This window comes from Cnephaeus nilssonii (genome assembly GCF_951640355.1).
Source record: "Cnephaeus nilssonii genome assembly, chromosome: 5".
Lineage (NCBI taxonomy): Eukaryota > Metazoa > Chordata > Mammalia > Chiroptera > Vespertilionidae > Cnephaeus > Cnephaeus nilssonii.
In genome coordinates, this window is record NC_137076.1 from 32967886 (window position 1) to 32985546 (window position 17661).

The window sequence follows — 17661 nt, forward strand, 5'->3', positions numbered from 1 at the left end:
GGACACATACCCAAGGCAGATGATCAGTGTTTCTCTCTCACATCGATGTCTCTCTCCCTCTCCCCTATCTCTTCCTTCCTCTCTTTTAAAAAAAAAAAAATCAATACAAAAAGTAGAGAATCTTTCTTAAAAAATTCCATTTGTTTAATAGCTATAGAGCTATGTTTTCAGTGAAAGTGGTGTTATTTGTAGTATGATACTTAACTTATAAGTATTTGGGGGATTTTCTAGATATTTTATTTTTATCAATTTCTAATTTATTTTCATTGTAACCAGAAAACATATCATGTAAGTTTCCAATCTATTAACATTTATTGAGATAATTTGTGACCCAAGATATATTCTATTTCAATGGCCTATATTTCCTTTAAAGGAATGTTTATTATGCGGTTATTTGGTATAGTGTTCTATAATTATCATTTAGTTCAAGATGTTCCAAGATCTTCTATTTACTTATGGATTTGTTTTTGGTCTGTTTATTCTGTCAATTACTGAAAGAGGAGTGTTAAAATACCCATTTATGACTGTGAGTTTATCTATTTCTTTCATTGATTCTATTATTTTTGCTTCATAATTTTGAACCTCTGTTATTAAGTTTATATACAAATGTAATGTTGTTAATGTCTTTCTGGTAAATTAATTATCTCTTTTATTCTGAAACATCCCTCGTTATCTCTTAATGTCTTGAAGTCTGCTTTATCTGTTATTAATATAGCCATGTTAGCTTTCTTTCTTTTCTTTTCTTTTTTTTAAGTACTTTCTATTGATTTTTTTTTTTTTACAGAGAGGAAGGGAGAGGGATAGAGAGTTAGAAACATCGATGAGAGAGAAACATCGATCAGCTACCTCCTGAACACCCCCTACTGGGGATGTGCCCGCAACCAAGGTACATGCCCTTGACCGGAATTGAACCTGGACCCTTCAGTCCACAGGCCGACGCTCTATCATTGAGCCAGACTGGTTAGGGCCATGCTAGCTTTCTTATGCTTGCTGTTGCCATACTACATTTTTGCCATCCTATTACTTTTAACCTATCTTTGTATTTAAAGTACATCTTATACACACAGTACCTGGTTGGGTTTTTTAAAAATTTAGTCTGACAATCTCTGAATTTTAATTAGAATGTTTAGTCCTGCAACATTTAATGTAACAATTGGTATGTTATGGTGTAAGTCTACTACAGTGGTCGGCAAACTGAGGCTCGCGAGCTGCGGTTTGCTGCTCTGTTGACTAATGAGTTTGCCGACCACTGGTCTACTATCTTGTATTTGTTTTCCATTTGTTCCTTCTGTTTTCTATTATTCTGTTGTTCCTTTCCTGTTTTTTCATGGTTAGTTAAAAAATGTTAATATTTCACTTTATTTTTTTCTAATGGCTTCTTAGCTATACATATTTAATTTTAGTGCTTGCTCTAGGGTTAATAATACACATTTTAACTTATTAAAGTTTACTTAGCATCAGTATTGTACCTCCTCACACTTTATAACAATTTCCACTTCACATTTCCTATTTCTCATTTCACACCTGACATTCTAATTTCACACATCCCACTTCACTAATGTAATAACCTTACAACAGCAGGTGTGTTGCACTTAAAACAACCTTACAATTTCATTTACACATTTCCCCTTGTCTAACACACTATTTTCATAATATCTTCCTAATACTTTATAACTACTTACATTATAAATGCCCTATGACTTTATTATTTTTCTTAAACAGTCAGGTGTTTCTTAAGAAAATTCAGAGAAGATAAAAAATGCCATAAATTTTACTACTTATCCACTCATTTACCATTTCTGCTGTTCTTGTTTTCTTCCTATAAATCCACATTTCTGATATTTTCTGTTAGCTAGCATGAAAAATAACCTTTAGCAATTCTTATAATGCAGATATTCTGGCTCTGAATTATATGAGCTTTCATGTTTCAGAAAATACCTTTGTTTTCCCCCTCAGTTTTGAAGGATATGTTTACTGGATATAAAATTCTGTTGACAGATTTCATTCCATTGTCTTGTCTCTATTGTTTCTGATAAGAAGTCAGTGATGCCCTGACTGGTGTGGCTCAGTGGATAGAGCGTCAGCCTGCAGACTGAAGGGTCCCAGATTCAATTTCAGTCAAGGGCATGTACTTTGGTTGTAGGCACATCCCCAGTATGGGGTGTGCAGGAGGCAGCTGATCGAAGTTTCTAACTCTCTATTCCTCTCCCTTCTTCTCTGTTAAAAAAAAAAAAAAATCAATAAAATATATTTTTTAAAATGACTATCACTGGGTATTGATAAAAAAATGAGTTAAAAAAAAGAACTCAGTGATATTTCATATCATTGTTCCTCTATATGTAATGTGTCTTTCATTCTCTGGGTGCTTTCAAAATTTTCTCTTTATCTTTAGTTTTGAGCAGTTTGACTAGTAAGGACAGAGATGTGGTTTCCTTTGTATTTATCCTCAGTTTTTCTTCTTGCTCTCCAATTTCATCAAGGTTGTTAGACTACTTGATATTTTCCCATATATCCCTAAGGGTCTGTTCACTTTTCTGCTGTATTTTTCTCTTTATTCTTCAGGTTGGGTAATTTCTATTAATTTGTCTTCAAGTTTATTGACTTTTTCTTTTCCATTGCCAATGTGCTGTTAATTCCATCCAGTGAATACTTTATTTATTATCATTTTCAGTTTTGAAATTTCCATTTGTTCTTTTTTATAGCTTCCACTTCTCCTTTGAGATTCTCTATTTTGTCATTCATATGAGCATATTTCCCTTTAGCTATCAGAACATATTTATCTGATATGGACCACAGACCTAAATGTAAGAAGTAAATCTATAAAACTTCTAGAAGGAAACATAAGAGATCATTTTCATGACCTTATGATAGGTAAACATTTCTTAGCATACAAAAGTCAAAAGCCATAAAAGAAAAATCTTGATAAATTGGACTTTATCAAAATCAAAACTCTCAGTTCTTCAAAATATACCTTTAAGAAAACACAAAGGCAAACCAAAGACTATGAGAAAATATTTGCAATACATATATCAGACAAAGGATGTGCACTAAGGACATCTAAAGAACTCTTAAAAATCAATTTTGAAAAAAACATGCAGCCCAATTTTAAAATGGGGGAAAGACTTGAACATTTTTCAAAAGAAGATATATGAATGACATGTAAGTAAATGAAAAGTGTTCAACTTCACTAATCAACAGGGATATGCAAATTCAACTATGAGAGATCTTGAGAATGGCTAAGATGGTAAAAACTGACAATACTAAATGTTGGTGAGCATGTGGAGCAACCGGAACGCTCATGCATTGATGGTATAGTTGTAAAATGGTACAACCACTTTGGAAAAGTTAGGCAATTTCCTATCAATGTGAACATATACTTAACTGATGACCCAGCAATTCCACTTCTAGCTATTTACCCAAGAGAAATGAAAACATAAATCCCAAGACTGGTATGTAATATTCATAATATCATGTTCATAACAGCAAAAACCCAAACTGGAAATAACTTAAATGTTCATTGACAGGTAAATGGATAAACAAATTATGCTTATAGCCATATGCTAAAATAAAAAAGGAAACAAACTACTGATATGCACAGTATCTTTGGTGAATCTCAGAAACATTATGCTGAGCAAAGGAAGTCAGACTCTAAAGAGCATAGATTGTATGAGTCTACTTATATGACATTCTAGAACAGGTAAATCTAATCTATAGTTACAGAAACAAGTGGTTACCTTGAATGGAATAGTTATGATGAGATTAACTAGAAAGGAGCCCTAGGAAAATTTGGAGGGGGACATAAATATTCTGATAGGTGTCACAGTACATGGATATATGCATTCGTTAAAATTCATTGAATTATACATTGAAGTATGTACACCATATTGTATATAATTTATACCTCAATACAGTTGGTTGTTTTTTTTTTAATCTACCCATAGTTCCCCATTGCTCACAAGTGGCAGCATGGTGAAATTTCCCAGCTCCCCTGCCTGTGTGTACCCTCTAGTAGACCACTCATCACAGGCTATTTATTAAACTGTCTGTCACTGTTCCCAGGTTATGAGCTTCTTGAGGTCTAGGGCTGGTGTGACCAACCATCCAGGTTTTCAGTATTAAAACTGGGAGAGTCCCAGGCAAACTGGGGCTATCGGTCACCTGATCTGGGACCTCGGGTTTAGTATCAGATCAGGTACATGATGCATGCTGAGTAACTGTTTGCTGAAAGCCTACAGTGCGTGGGTCAGCAGGGATCGCAAGGCTGTGCTACCTTGGTGCCTTCACGCACACGGAGGCCCAGAGAGGTGGAGCCAGAGGTAGCGGCAGATCCAGGCCCAGATGGCAAGCTGCTGTGTCCTGCCCATGGCTCACGGCTCTGGCCTCTCAACCATGCTCTTGGGTGTTCTGGAAGGCAGAGAAACAAGCCCTAGTTAAGTTTTATGTAGCAGCCAACGTCTTCCAGAGCCTCATCTACAGGAAGCTCCCCTCCCTGCCGCCTGGCCTGCCATTTCTCCCCCCCCCCCTCCCACCCCTCCCGCCCGGCTCCAGTGAAGTCATCTGACCCAAAGTGGCCCACAGTTTCCTTTCTCCCCCACCTCCCAAACCCGGTCCCAGCTCACTTGCTGCCTGGGGTTAGCGCTGACCTTTCAGGGAGCAGTTTGCTGGGAAAGTGCCTTTATGTAAACAAAAACAGCCTTGGGGCTTCCAGGGGCCTGCTTGTTTTCCCTCTCAGGTCCCTGGTAGAAAAAATAACCCGTGGGGAGGGAGGCGAGAGGGACAGAGGGAGTGACCAGACCTTGGACCTCTGTCCTCTCAGGCCCGTCCCTCAGGGCCTCCTTTGTCAGAACTCCCTGGGTGGGGAGAGGGGATGGGGGAGGCCGGGGCATTAAAACAATGCCACTGTGTCTGGCAGCCGGAGCTGGATGCTTGACCTGATTAGGCTCAGTGAGCCTGGGGAGGGAGAGGAGGCAAAGGCAGGCCTGAGAAACTGTTTTCCATCCCCACCCAATGGACTTTCTTCCCTGTGTGCCCGCCCAGGCCTCTCTGGGGGTGCACAAGGCCAGATCGTCTTTTTGCCACAGGGTCACGGTGGTCTCTCTCTTCTCAGCCGGGACAATCACTTCGACCTGCTGGCCCCCATCCTCTTGTCTTTCCTTCCCACCAACCAGCTCCCAAACAGAGTGTGTTTATCACCCTCCCGGCCCTCCCTCCTCAGGCCCTGCCCTGGACCCGGGAGTCCAGCTGGCACCCACATGAAAGCCCTTCCTGCTGAGAACCCACATGGAACCGAAAGCTGCCCACACCGCAGCCCTGGCCCAGGGTCCCTGCACACGGGGCCACGGAAACTTGGCCGAGATCCTCCGGAGGAAAAAACAGCCCTGAGCCACATGGGAGAGGAGCCTCCCGGCGCACCGCTAGGCCGCTAGGCCGCTAGGCCCAGGCACATCCATGGAGAAAGGAGCCCTGCCCAGGAGCACTTAGGGCCCCATTGTGCAGCACCTGCGCCTGGCACAGGGCTCTCGGAACGTGGGAAAAGGTGCTGGAGCAGCACTTTGTGTTTGTTGGGACAGTGGAGGGAAAACAGGACCAATTTCCAGCGTGTTGGCAGAAAAGTGAAAGCTGAGAAGTCAGGGGTGAGGCAGGAGGGGATGTGAGGGGGTGCGTCCTGGGCCAAGAATCCAGGTCTGACTCTTAAAATGGTGGCAACAGGCTGGGGCTTCCTTGAGAGAAAAATCTGGTCTCTCAACCTGGGTGTGGCTACCCAGACACAGCCAGGCCTGTTCCTGCAATGGGGGTGCCGCCTGGGGAAACTGAGATTCAGGCTGTGGTATGGGGGGGTGGGGGTGGGAGGGAGCAGAGGTTGTGATTGGCTCAGGGTGAAGCTTCAGCTACAAACCCAGGACTTCTGACTTCGAGAGAATTTTCTAGTAGATTTGGAAGAGGTTATTCTTACAGAGAAATCTGGAAGAACATACCCTGAAATGTCAACAATCTGATTAAGGGCTACTTTAATTATTTTGTTTGTTGGTTGCTTGGTTTGTTTTGTTCACCTGAACGTTCTTATTTTTATTTTTTACAATGAACAAGAATTACCTGTGTAAAACATTTAAGGGAGAAATTTTTTATTAAATGACACTACACATAAGGTGTTTAGCAAAATGAGGGGTTGGCATATAATAATAAATAAGTGTTAGAATCTATTAGCTTAAGGTGAGAAGATGAGAAGAGGACGCAGGAGGAAAGAAAAAAGGAGAGAAAGAACATCTGAAATGAGGAAAGAATCCAAACAAAAAGGAGTGAAAGAGGAGTATGAACGGGAAGAGTTAATACCCTCTTCTCGGGTTCCTGGGCTCCCACATGGGTCACTCAAAGAGTAAGATCTGCCCTGGATGGGTTGCTCAGTGGGTTGGAGCGTTGTCCCATACACCAAAAGGTGGCATGCTCAATTCCTTGTCAGGGCGCATACCTGGGATGCAGATTGGATCCCTGGTTATCAGGGTGCAACCAATTGATGTTTCTCTCTCTGCCCCTTGCCTTCTCTCTAAAAATCATTAAAAACATATCCTCAGGTAAGGATTAAAACAAAATAGTAAGGCCTTAGGGACAGCAAAAGAAATATTAGTCAGTGTCCCTCACTTTCCTTAGGGTCAATATTACAGGCCCCAGGCTGTAATGGAGGGGAGCTTCCTGAACCAGCTGTGGTTCCAGCTGTGAGGACAGTTACGAGCATTTACAGAATCCCTGCATGGGTTTGTTTCACATCTCCTCATCTCCAGTCTGGGTGTCTCTCTCTCTCTCTCTCTCTTTCTCTCTCTCTCTCTCTCACACACACACTCACACTCACACTCACACATACACTCACACACTCACACACACTCACACACACTCACACACACACACTCACACACACTCACACACACTCACACACACTCACACACACACACTCACACACACTCACACACACTCACACTCACAAACTCACACTCACTCACACACACTCACACTCACACACACACACACACACACTCACACACACACTCACACACACTCACACACACTCACACACACACTCACACTCACACTCACATACTCACACACTCACACACACACACTCACACACACTCACACATACACACTCACACACACTCACACACACACTCACACTCACACACACTCACTCACACATACACACTCACACACACACACACACACTCACACACTCACACTCACACACACACACTCATACACACTCACACTCTCACAGCCAGAAGACACTGGGCCAACCCCTTCAGAAGCATCACTCTGGCTCTGAAGCGTGCTCTGCTGTCTCTTTCCAGAGGAGGACGAGCTGGAGATGCGAGAGAGTTGTTTGCTGCCAGCGCCCCACAGAGTAATCAAACCATCCTCGGTGACATCATATTTTCTGAGTGGATGTTTGCTTCAAAAGTTGCAAAATAATCTGAACTTTTGGCCCTGACTTCTCCCTGGAGGGGAGATTTGACCAAAACGGAACTCACACCTCGGCTCATTAGGGAGCCATTAGTGAGGGCACTGACCAACTGCCTCCCTCTCACTTCCCACTCGCCTCCCACCACAAAAACCCTCAGTCTGAGTTCCTCTGGGTGCCAGGGGCTAAGAAAGTGAGTGCTGAGGGGAGCTGGGGAAGGAGGGAGAGGGCTCAGGAACCTGGTCCAGGGCTGACCCTCACCTGCCTCCCTCTGGGGCCGCTGTGTTTCATTAGGGCACTTGCCTGGCAGCTGCCCACTGCAGGGCCTCGCAGACCCAGGCAGGAGCAGCTGGAGACCATAAAGCCACCCCAGAAGGCCCTGGGAATATAATCCCCAAGGGGACCGAGTCAGCATCTCTGAGCCAGAGGCCAGGGGTGTCGGAAAGCCAGTGCAGCTCGAGACGGGGTACCCATCACCCAACGGGCCTCCTAGGCTTTGCAGCCACACGGACGTCAGTGCAGATCCCGGCTGTGTGACCTTGAATAATTTGCTTGGCCTCTCCACACTTCACTTTCTGCATCTGAACACGGGAACCCAATCGCTTATTCGCCTATGCATTTGTCCAACACATATTTATGGAGTGCCTACTATGTGCCTACTGTGTCACTGGGGAGGCACTAGTAACCCCACGATTGTGCCTGCTCTGCACGAGCTTGCAGGTTGGTGAGGACAAATGGTGCTATTATAGAGGTGTGCATAGGAGCATCTTTCCCGAGGAAATGACACCTACGGCGAGCCTGGCAGGACAGGTAGGGTCTTGAAAAGAAAAAGGAAAGCAAAACACAACATGTGCACAGGCTCGGTGGGCGGAGAGAGCACGGCTTCACGGAGGAACAGAAATATTTCGCTCCCGCTGGAGATGGCACGTGGGCAGTGGGCAGGAGATCAGGAAGGGGAGAGGACGCATGGGCAGTGGAGGCCTGACTGTCCACGCTTGAGTTGAGACTTTACCCTAAGTCTAGACTTTAATGGAGGCTTTCAGCAGGAGAACAAGATGATCCGGATGTAGACTGACTGAACAAGAGAAATACAAGAGGGTGAAGAGACTGCCAGGGGAGGCTGTTGGAGTGAACCAGGCAGGAGATAACAGGGGTCTGGCTGTGGAGGTGAAGTGAAGGCAGAGAAGGGGGAAATGGGTAAATATGGGAGGTGATTGAGAGGAGGAATCAATGGAACTTGGAAATGGCGTGGATGTAGCAGGGAAAGAGGCTGCTTTGTGGATGGGAGGAGGAGTAACTATTTTAGCACTAGGAGGAGAAATGGGCTAGTTGAGAATGGAATCTATGAGAAAAGAGCCAAGCCAGGCCCCTGGAGAGGCTCAGAATGGGAAGGCACCAGGTAGGGAGGAGGGCAGGGGGAGGTGTGGGAGGAAGATGAGGGCATAGATTAGAAACCCACCTACCTTCAGAATGCTAGCAGCCAGATCCCTAGTCCTTATTCTTAGGATTTATTCTTAGAACAGAAGAGGTTATGGACTTGGGGGCTCCAGGCACCAATAGTGAGGGTGAGTTCAGGGCTGAAAAGCAGCTGTCAATTGAAAGTCTGACTCTGGAGCAGGCAGGCCTCCAGCCCCTCCCTCTTTCACCCTGCCTGCTGATGGGCATCCTTCCCCCAGGCGGGAAAACAGGCTGCTTTAGAGAAAATGAAAAGTCCCCAAGGAAAAATCTTCCAGATAGTAATAATTAGGAGGAAGGGGCTTCTTCAAAAGAAATGGCAAAAACTCATCTCAGTCACCCTAAAGTCATAAGCAACACAGAGCTTCCGATCAACGTTTGTACTTTCTCATTCTTAAATAGGAAGAGACAACATATCTCATATGTCCCCAGAGATATGAAAGGCCATAAAATAAGAACAGGGTGCTATGAAGAAGGAACACTCATTTAACAGGAAAAAAACTCTTGGAAATCAATAGGTAAAATAAAACATTCACTGGAAGGGTTAGACGATTGAGGACATTTCCCAGAAAGTAGAACATAGAAATAAGAAACAAGAGTGAAAAAGGGGAAAAAAAGAAATTATCAAATAAATAGCATAAGAAATGTTCCCAGACCTAAAGAGTGCATGTCACTGGATTAAAAGAATCTGCCCAGGGTCTAGAACAAAGAATTTTAAACGACCTGAACTTGGGAGCCCGAGCCTAACATCTCAGAGCAGCAAGCAGAAAGCAAAAAATGTAAAAGCTCCCAGAGGTGCAATAAAGAAAAAAATTACACACGAGGGAATAAGCATGGCATTAGACTTCTCCAGAGCAAATGTATCTTAAGTTATGACAAAATTATTTCCGGTCTACATTTCTGTACTGAGTTAATCTATCAGCCACGTGTGAGAACAGGAAAGGAATGTTTTCCAAGCATACAACGATTCAGAAAACTTCATTCCCATCCACACTCTCTTAGGAAACTATGGGAACATAGATGCCAGCAAAACAAAAAAGTAAACCCAGACAGAAAAAGACATAGATTCCAGGAAATGGGCTTGTAGCTCAGAGGAGTGGTAAAGAAGTCTCAGAGGACATTCTAGAGCAGACCAGGGGGTCACCTCTCCAGGCTGGAGAAGAGTGGAGGGTCCTGAAAAGGAGCTCTCTAGAAAAAACATAGACTTGATAACATAAATGATGAGGTAGATTATATGAGGGAGCTTCTGGGAAGAAGTATGGAAAATTATGCAATTACAAAAGGCAATTAGTAACTCCAGGAAAAACAAAAAGCTATGCCGGAAACAGAATGCAATCATAATGTGCTACTTGACTCTGCCACAAACAATATTTATAAAGTCTTAATGATGGACACCCTGATTACTGACATAATATAAAAAATAGTGATTCAACTACAGTATTTTGAAAGCATGGGGAGACAAGAGGTGGGGGAGGTAGTAAGTGAGCTAATATCTCATATACTATCATGACAACTATCAAGATATATTATGTCACCTCAAAAAGAAGCAGTATATGCATATTATTTTTATACTATAAGGATAACTAGCAAAAGAAATGGGTGAAGCCCTAGCCAGTTTGGCTCAGTGGATAGAGTGTCAGCCTGCAGACTGAAGGGTCCCAGGTTTGATTCCAGTCAAGGGTACCCACCCAGGTTGTGGGCTCAATCCCCAGAAGGAGGGCATGTAGAAGGCAGCCGATCAATGATTCTCTCTCATCATTGATATTTCTATCTCTCTCTCCCTCTCCCTTCCTCTCTGAAATCAATAAAAGAAAAGAAAAGAAAAGAAAAGGGTGAAAGTGGTTATCTGAGTGATGGATGAGGGGACAGTTTTGGAATTTGGGGAGAAAACAGTGACTATTTTTCATCACAGACTTTTAAAACCATATATGAATGTTTCTTAATATAACTTTTTAATTAAAGTAAATGTAACTAAAATACCCCCCTCCCCATTTTCACCCCTTAGAGTGTGGGGAGATTCCCAGCAGAGTAGTAGCCCTTGCATTTCAGTCAAGAAAAGAGAGAAAGTCAAGTTGCTGAAAGTATATCTATAGACTATGACTATTACTTCTCAGTCTGTTGGCAACGATCAAGTGTTCAGTCTATGACTGTCTTCTGAGCAGGGGGCTCTAAGATGAAGCTGGTAAAGTATCCAACACAGAATAAATCCTTAAGAATATCAGTGTTGCCTTCCTTCCCTTCGGAATGAGAACTTTCCATATATTTGTTTATTTAATTAAATGAACACAGTTCAGAGAAAAGCAAAGGACCAGGCAGGATCACATTCCAAAAACCAAAGTCAGAAACAGATGGAGTGCCTGGTTTTCATCTGTGTGATCATCAGAGTCACCTGAAGAGATTTCATAAGAAAAAATGTCTGGGCCTTACTCAAGACCTGGGATAACTCGGACCCAGGGAGGAGGGGTAAGTGACCAGGCCAGAAAAAGGCAGGACTGGAAAGAGGCCCCGGCGTCCTGCCCACAATGCTGTGGCCTCTGCACACCCACGTAGGCTTCCGTGCCATCCTGGTTTTCTCATTAATGCCCCCAGTTGGGTCCAAGAAACGTCAACCATGGATCTCTTTGGATAGAGTTGTTGAGATTTGGTGCTGGGGAAGGGAGTGGCTGAGGGGATGCTTCCAGTCCCCTGGAAACCAGCTCAGACTCACCTGCCCAACCTCAGATACCCCCAGACCAGTGGAGCCCCTTTGCTAAGAGGGCAGCTGCTTGGCTTCCCCAAATGCCCTCTGTGCCCAGAGGCATGGGATGCTGGCCCAGGGCTGGAGCCAGTAAATACAGCTGTGGCGTTTGCATGGCCAACCTAGTGCTGATGCCTGGTTCCAGCCAACTCTGATTCACACACTTCATCACTTGGCCAGGATCCCACCCACTGCCCTCCTCCCTTCCCTCCCTGCAGATCTCCCTCCCTGCTGGCCCTGGCAGCTCTTGCCCAAGGACGCAGATGTCAGGATCCCCGGGGTCAGCAAATTCAGTGGTATGTGGTTGCAGAAAATCAAAGAGAGACTTCTCTTAGGCTTGCATAATTGCCCCATACTCCTTTTTCCTATATTCTTATAGCTGGGGGCCAAGAAAAATCCTCTTCAGGAGAAGGAATTGAAAATAAAAACTATCTAGGCTTACATTTGCAAATCATTTTCTACATACAAGCTTTCGTATATATTATCTCAGCTATTTGAGCCTCACAAGCACTCTTTACAGTTGTTATTGGAGGCTTGAAATCCAAGGACTTACACCGCCTGTGACCTCGCAACCTCTTCTCTTGTTTCTGCTTCCCCACCTTTGGGTGGAGGGCGAAGGAAGGCTGTTTGTCAAAGGCGATGCTATTAACACTTCAGAGGACCTCCTGCTCCCCTGGACGAGTTGGGAGGCAGGCTAAGGGAGGCACCAGAGCAGGAACAACCTAGGCAGAAAGCAGTAGGCACAACGGGTTTAATGACATTTGGAAGGATTATGGATGATTTAAAGCATAACAAAAGTAGACAGCAATGGACTATGATGTATTGATCCCCCAGATTTTTTTTTTTTTTTTAAGATTAACTCACCGGGCCGGTGTGGCTTAGTGGTTGAGCCTAGGCCTATGAACCAGGAGGTCACGGTTCAATTCCTGGTCAGGGCACATGCCAGGGTTGCAAGCTCGGTCCCTGGTGGGGGAGGGGGGGTGCAGGAGGCAGCCGATAAAAAGATCAACTCATGGTCACACTTTCTTCCACTGTACCATTACCCACTCCACTGCCCATCTCCACAAATGGATTGTCCATCGCTGTCTACTTTTGTTATGCTTTAAATCATCCATAATACTTTTGAAGCAAATCCATACCATCATCAAATAGTCAGTGTTCAAATTCACCCTAAATGTCCATATAGCATTTGGTTGATATGTCTCTTAAGTCTCTTTGAATCTATAGGTTCCTGCTCCTCTTTTTCCTTTTTTCTTGTAAACTTCATTTGTTAGGGAAGCCAGGTCATTTTTCCGAGAGTATCCCATATTCTGAATTATGCTGGTCACATTTTTAAAACATGTTCTTGTGGCAGGTATTTCCTATAAATTGGTAGTTAGATGTATAGATGTGAGGTGTGATTTTGAGCAACAATGCTTCATAGTCACGTGATGTTGTACCATTAGTAGGTACATAATGTCTACTGGTCTCTATTTTTGTGATGTTAGTGGATATGGATGATCATTATCTAGGTCCATTAGATCGTAAAGGCTTAAAAAAAATGGTGATTCTAGCATTTCATATTCACTTACCAGCTAGAATTCTTTCAAAGAGAAACTTTTTCTCCTCAAATAACAATTACAGTTCCTATATGAAAGACAGAGTGCATTTTTAATTCCCTTCCTTGTTTTCCAGTTTTCAGAATGAGTGGGTTCCCACATGATATCATCCCAAGATGGCCTATGAATTCTCTTTATTATTTTTATTAGAGTCCCGGTGCACAAAATTTGTGCATGGGGAAGGGGGGGGTCCTTCAGCCCGGCCTGCACCCTCTCCAATCCGGGACACCTCGATCTGGGACTGCTGGCTCCTAACCGCTCACCTGCCTACCTGCCTGAATGCCCCTAACCGCCTCTGCCTGCTGGCCTGAATGCCCCTAACCCCTCTGCCTGCCGGCCTGATCACCCCTAACTGCCCTCCCCTGCCGGCCTGATCACCCCTAACCACTTCTGCCTACCTGCCTGATTGCCCCTAACCGCCTCTGCCTTGGCCCCCACTACCATTGCTTTGTCCGGAAGGAGGACCAGATGACCGGAAGATGTCCAGTCGACCTGGTCTAATTAGTATATTATCCTTTTATTAGTATAAATTATTATTTTGAACTCGTGAATTTTAACAAATTTTTGTTTTGTTAATCCTCATCAGAGGATATTTCCTCCATTGATTTTTAGAGAGAGTGGAAAGGAGGGAGGGGGGAGAGAGAGAAAAACATTGATGTGAGAGAGACACATTGATTGGTTACCTCCCACACACGCCCCAGTTGGGGTCAGGGATCGAACCTAAAACCCAGGTTCATGCCCTTGACCAAGAATCAAACCCGAGATCCTTCGGTTCATGGGTCAATGCTCTAACCACTAAAGCCAAACTGGCCAGGGCACGCTTTAGTAATTTTTATGTGTTTCCATCTGTTGCACTTATTATTTTTATTTGTGCTCTAATTGTCCCATCTTTGACCTCCTTACGTTATTCCCCAAATTCTTCTGACCCAAGCTCAGTAGTCTTTGGTAGTTTCCTTGCTTTTAGGAATGGTAAAATGTTCTTGGCTTATCTTGTATATTCCCTGCTTGGGGCCTCTACTCTAGCATTCTTTAAAGAACTCTGACTCCTTTTGGTGGAAAATGGTATTTAGAATTGATCATCTGGGCACAGGAGACACTCATTGCTACTGGTTAATCACTGCTTCTGAGTCACTTTAACAGACAGACCTAGAAAACATACATTTTTTAATGCTATCGTTTTTATAGTTTTGAAAAAAGAAATCAAATTTATGAAGAAGTTGCAAGTAAAGTACAAAGAACTTTCCCCAAACTATTTGAGAGTAAACTGTTGGCATGAATGTTGCACAGGCTCACTTTAGTTGTATTGCCAACAAACAAAAACATTTTCCTCTGTAAGCACAGTATAACCACCAAAACCAGGAAATGAACATTGGTACTTCACACCACATTGAGGCTGTTTTGCCGTGGTCTCCACAATGCCCCTGATGCCAAAAATCCAATTCATAATCACGTGTTGCATTTAACTGTCGTGTTTCTTTAGTCTCCTTCAATCCAAAACAGTTCCCCGTCTTTCCATGAAGTCCATGCCTCCTAAAAGCCAGGCACCCCTAGGTATTGGGGGTACAGAGTTAACAAAAATCCCTGCCCATATGGAGCATGTGTGCGGTCAAGCTCAACAAACAGACACAAAAAATATGTAGTATGGCAGATGGTGTACATGCTATAGAGAAAAATAAAGCAAGAAAAAAAATGTTTAAACCAAAAAATAAATTTAAAAAATAAAGCAAGAATGAGAGCAGGGTTGGCTTACTGCCCACATGGGCTGTGGGGTTTCAGTGTTCTGGCCTTTGGCAATGATTGATAAAAGAACAATGAGATCAGCCCTGGGGCCCTTTGGTGGGATAAAGTTGGTGAGACTGGGGGCTGTGCCAGGAATACTCGGGACTGGAGCTCAACCTTAATTCAGGGATGATTCAGATATGGTTTGGCTTTGATGAACTCAGTTCACAGATGATTAAGATTTCTCAGTAATCAATGTGCATTGCTAACTTGCCAGTGTAAAATGGAATGAAATGTTTATGAATGCTAAATCTAAACATAAGGATGGCATACCAGTAATACATTTTTAGACATGAGCCAAGTACATATTAGGTTGTGCTGGTTTCTATTTGATTTGGGAAGCCAATGCGTGTTTTTAAGTGCCCTGGAAAAGGTCCTAGGTGTTGTGCTGAGGGGATAAAACATCTTGTTATGAATTCTCCCAGGGGGACAGGTACTCCTGTGGGCGTGAAGATGAAGACCCAGCAGACCTGCTTGCAGAGCACTCATTGTTTATGTCCTTATCTAGTCTGGGCTTCTGCATCCACAAAAAGTAGGACATCTTCTCTCCATCGGGTGGTTTGAGGCTTCAACAAGATTGATCACTCCTGGCCCCCACGCAGACTTGCCAACTCTTTTACCCACAGATCTCTCCTTGAAAATCCATTCACTAGCTCCCCTACTACGTCCAGCAACTCTCCAGTCAGCCTCAGCCCCGTGCCCAAGAGTCTGACTCCCAGAGCTGCTGTCACAAAGCCCTGAGCCCCGACATTCCAGTTTTATCATTGTGAGCTTCCACTTACTCCCAACCCCTTCTTCTTCTTCACCCATCTCCTTGGCCAAAGATGTACCATGGGGACATCTCCCACTGCATCACATTCTATGATCAGGCAGGAAACTTGGCTGGGTTCCCCGCTGCAGCCTCTAGACCAGTGATGGACAACCTTTTGAGCTTGGTGTGTCAAATTTCGCCAAAAAACTGAGCATAACTCGGGTAGTGTGTCACTTTGAGGCAAAAACTAACTCCAAGACTCTAGTCGCAAATGTTTCATCCTCAGGAGCAGCAAATGTTTCATCCTCGGCATGCGGCCGCGTGTCATCAGAAATGGCTACGCGTGTCAGTGCTGACACGCGGGTCATAGGTTCGCCATCACTGCTCTAGACCATGAGCCTGTTGGGTCTCCCTGCTCCTCTTTTGAAGTTCACATCTGGTTCTGGTACTTTCCCCTTCAACATTAGTGACTCTGGCACCTAATGTTTGGGCTTGATGCCCTGATGGCAGTGGTGCCCATGGGCATGGAGACACCACCACCACTTCCTCAGGCCACACTGGCACCCTACTGCGTGTGTCCATTCACCCAGTGTCACCCTCTATGCCTCCCCTTTCCTACCAGAATCAGAACCCACTGCCTCTCATCGAATCACCAGTCCCATAACCTGTCCTATTTTCCCCAGTCTACACCTCCTTTTTTTTTTAATTTAATAAATCTTTATTGTTCAGATTGTTACAATTGTTTCTCCTTTTTTCCCCCTATATCTCCCCTCCACCCGGTTCCCACCCCACCTTCTGCCCTTACCTCCCCACCGCTGTCCTCATCCATAGGTGTACGATTTTTGTCCAAGTCTACACCTCCTTTTGTTCCATCTGATTTCCTTCCCCTGAGACCTGGAGCTCCTCAGGCCCTTGGATGCTGCCCTCACAAATGACCTAAGCTCAACTAAATGTACACCCTGGGCCCTGGACTATTCTTTCTCCTTTCTCTTCTCCTGTTTCTTGGCTGGTGGAGAAAGTTATCATTCCGTGCTAAATGGACCGAAGACAAACTCATTCTAACTCTACCACTGCCTTTTGGCAATTTGGTTCATTTCTCGTAATTGCATGCTTCTCATTACTCCAGTGACTATCTCAACCTTGCCCCTTCACCCTCAATTTCTTAAACCCACTCCTGGGGCCAATTTCTTAAAAGCACTTTAACTATGACTTTCCAGAAGCCAGTCATTAAGAGCTTTGTCCTGTTCCCTTCTCTGCACTAAAAATGCCTTCCTTGTCTCAGTGGATTAGTTGCCTCTTGTTTTCTCCGAGTCATAATTTCCTGGCCCAGAAAAAAGGACACTCCAGGTATTGAAAACTTGTGAAGGGAAACCACTCAAGAGTTATTTGTGAACTTGGAGAAATCATGGCAAGCAATGAATCAGAAAACATAGTTCTGATTTTCCAAAGGCCAATTCCCCACAACTATAGGCTTGGTGAGCTTGCCATCAATCTCAGGCAAAATTATAGAAACCTAAAGGGCTTCCTTCTTATTTAGAAAATGGTTTAGCAATCATTAGGAGCCATCCTGAGTTCTCTAAGCCTCATTTTAACAAGGTTCTGGACAGGTAGATCCGGAAAAGCCATACATATCTTTATTTTATCTGGATTTCAAGCAAGATGATAAGCATCGGAGCAAGTAGGAAACTATAATCTGGATTAAAGTTAAATTTGGAGGATTAGGTACCGGGTAAGTGTGCCCAAAGAGTGCCGAATAACTGATGCATCTGAGTCAGAAAGCATGTTTCTAGAAGTTTGCTGGAAGTACTACCCTGAGACCTACCCCATTCAACATTTTTCCAAATTTTTTGGATGACAATAGAGAAGGAATGCTTATAAATATGTGGATAATGTT

The 17661-nt window shown here is 43.9% G+C and overlaps 1 protein-coding gene across 1 annotated transcript in view; it reads right to left on the minus strand.

Annotated features, from left to right (window-relative positions):
* Positions 1-4108: 4108 nt before the first annotated feature.
* Positions 4109-17661, minus strand: part of CCDC25 (coiled-coil domain containing 25) — a 67642-nt gene continuing 54089 nt past the window's right edge. Inside the window, exon 9 of the mRNA XM_079771763.1 lies at positions 4109-4404. Within this exon, the coding sequence (XP_079627889.1) occupies positions 4384-4404 (21 nt within the window). The 3' untranslated portion in view covers positions 4109-4383. The remainder of the gene's footprint in view (positions 4405-17661) is intronic.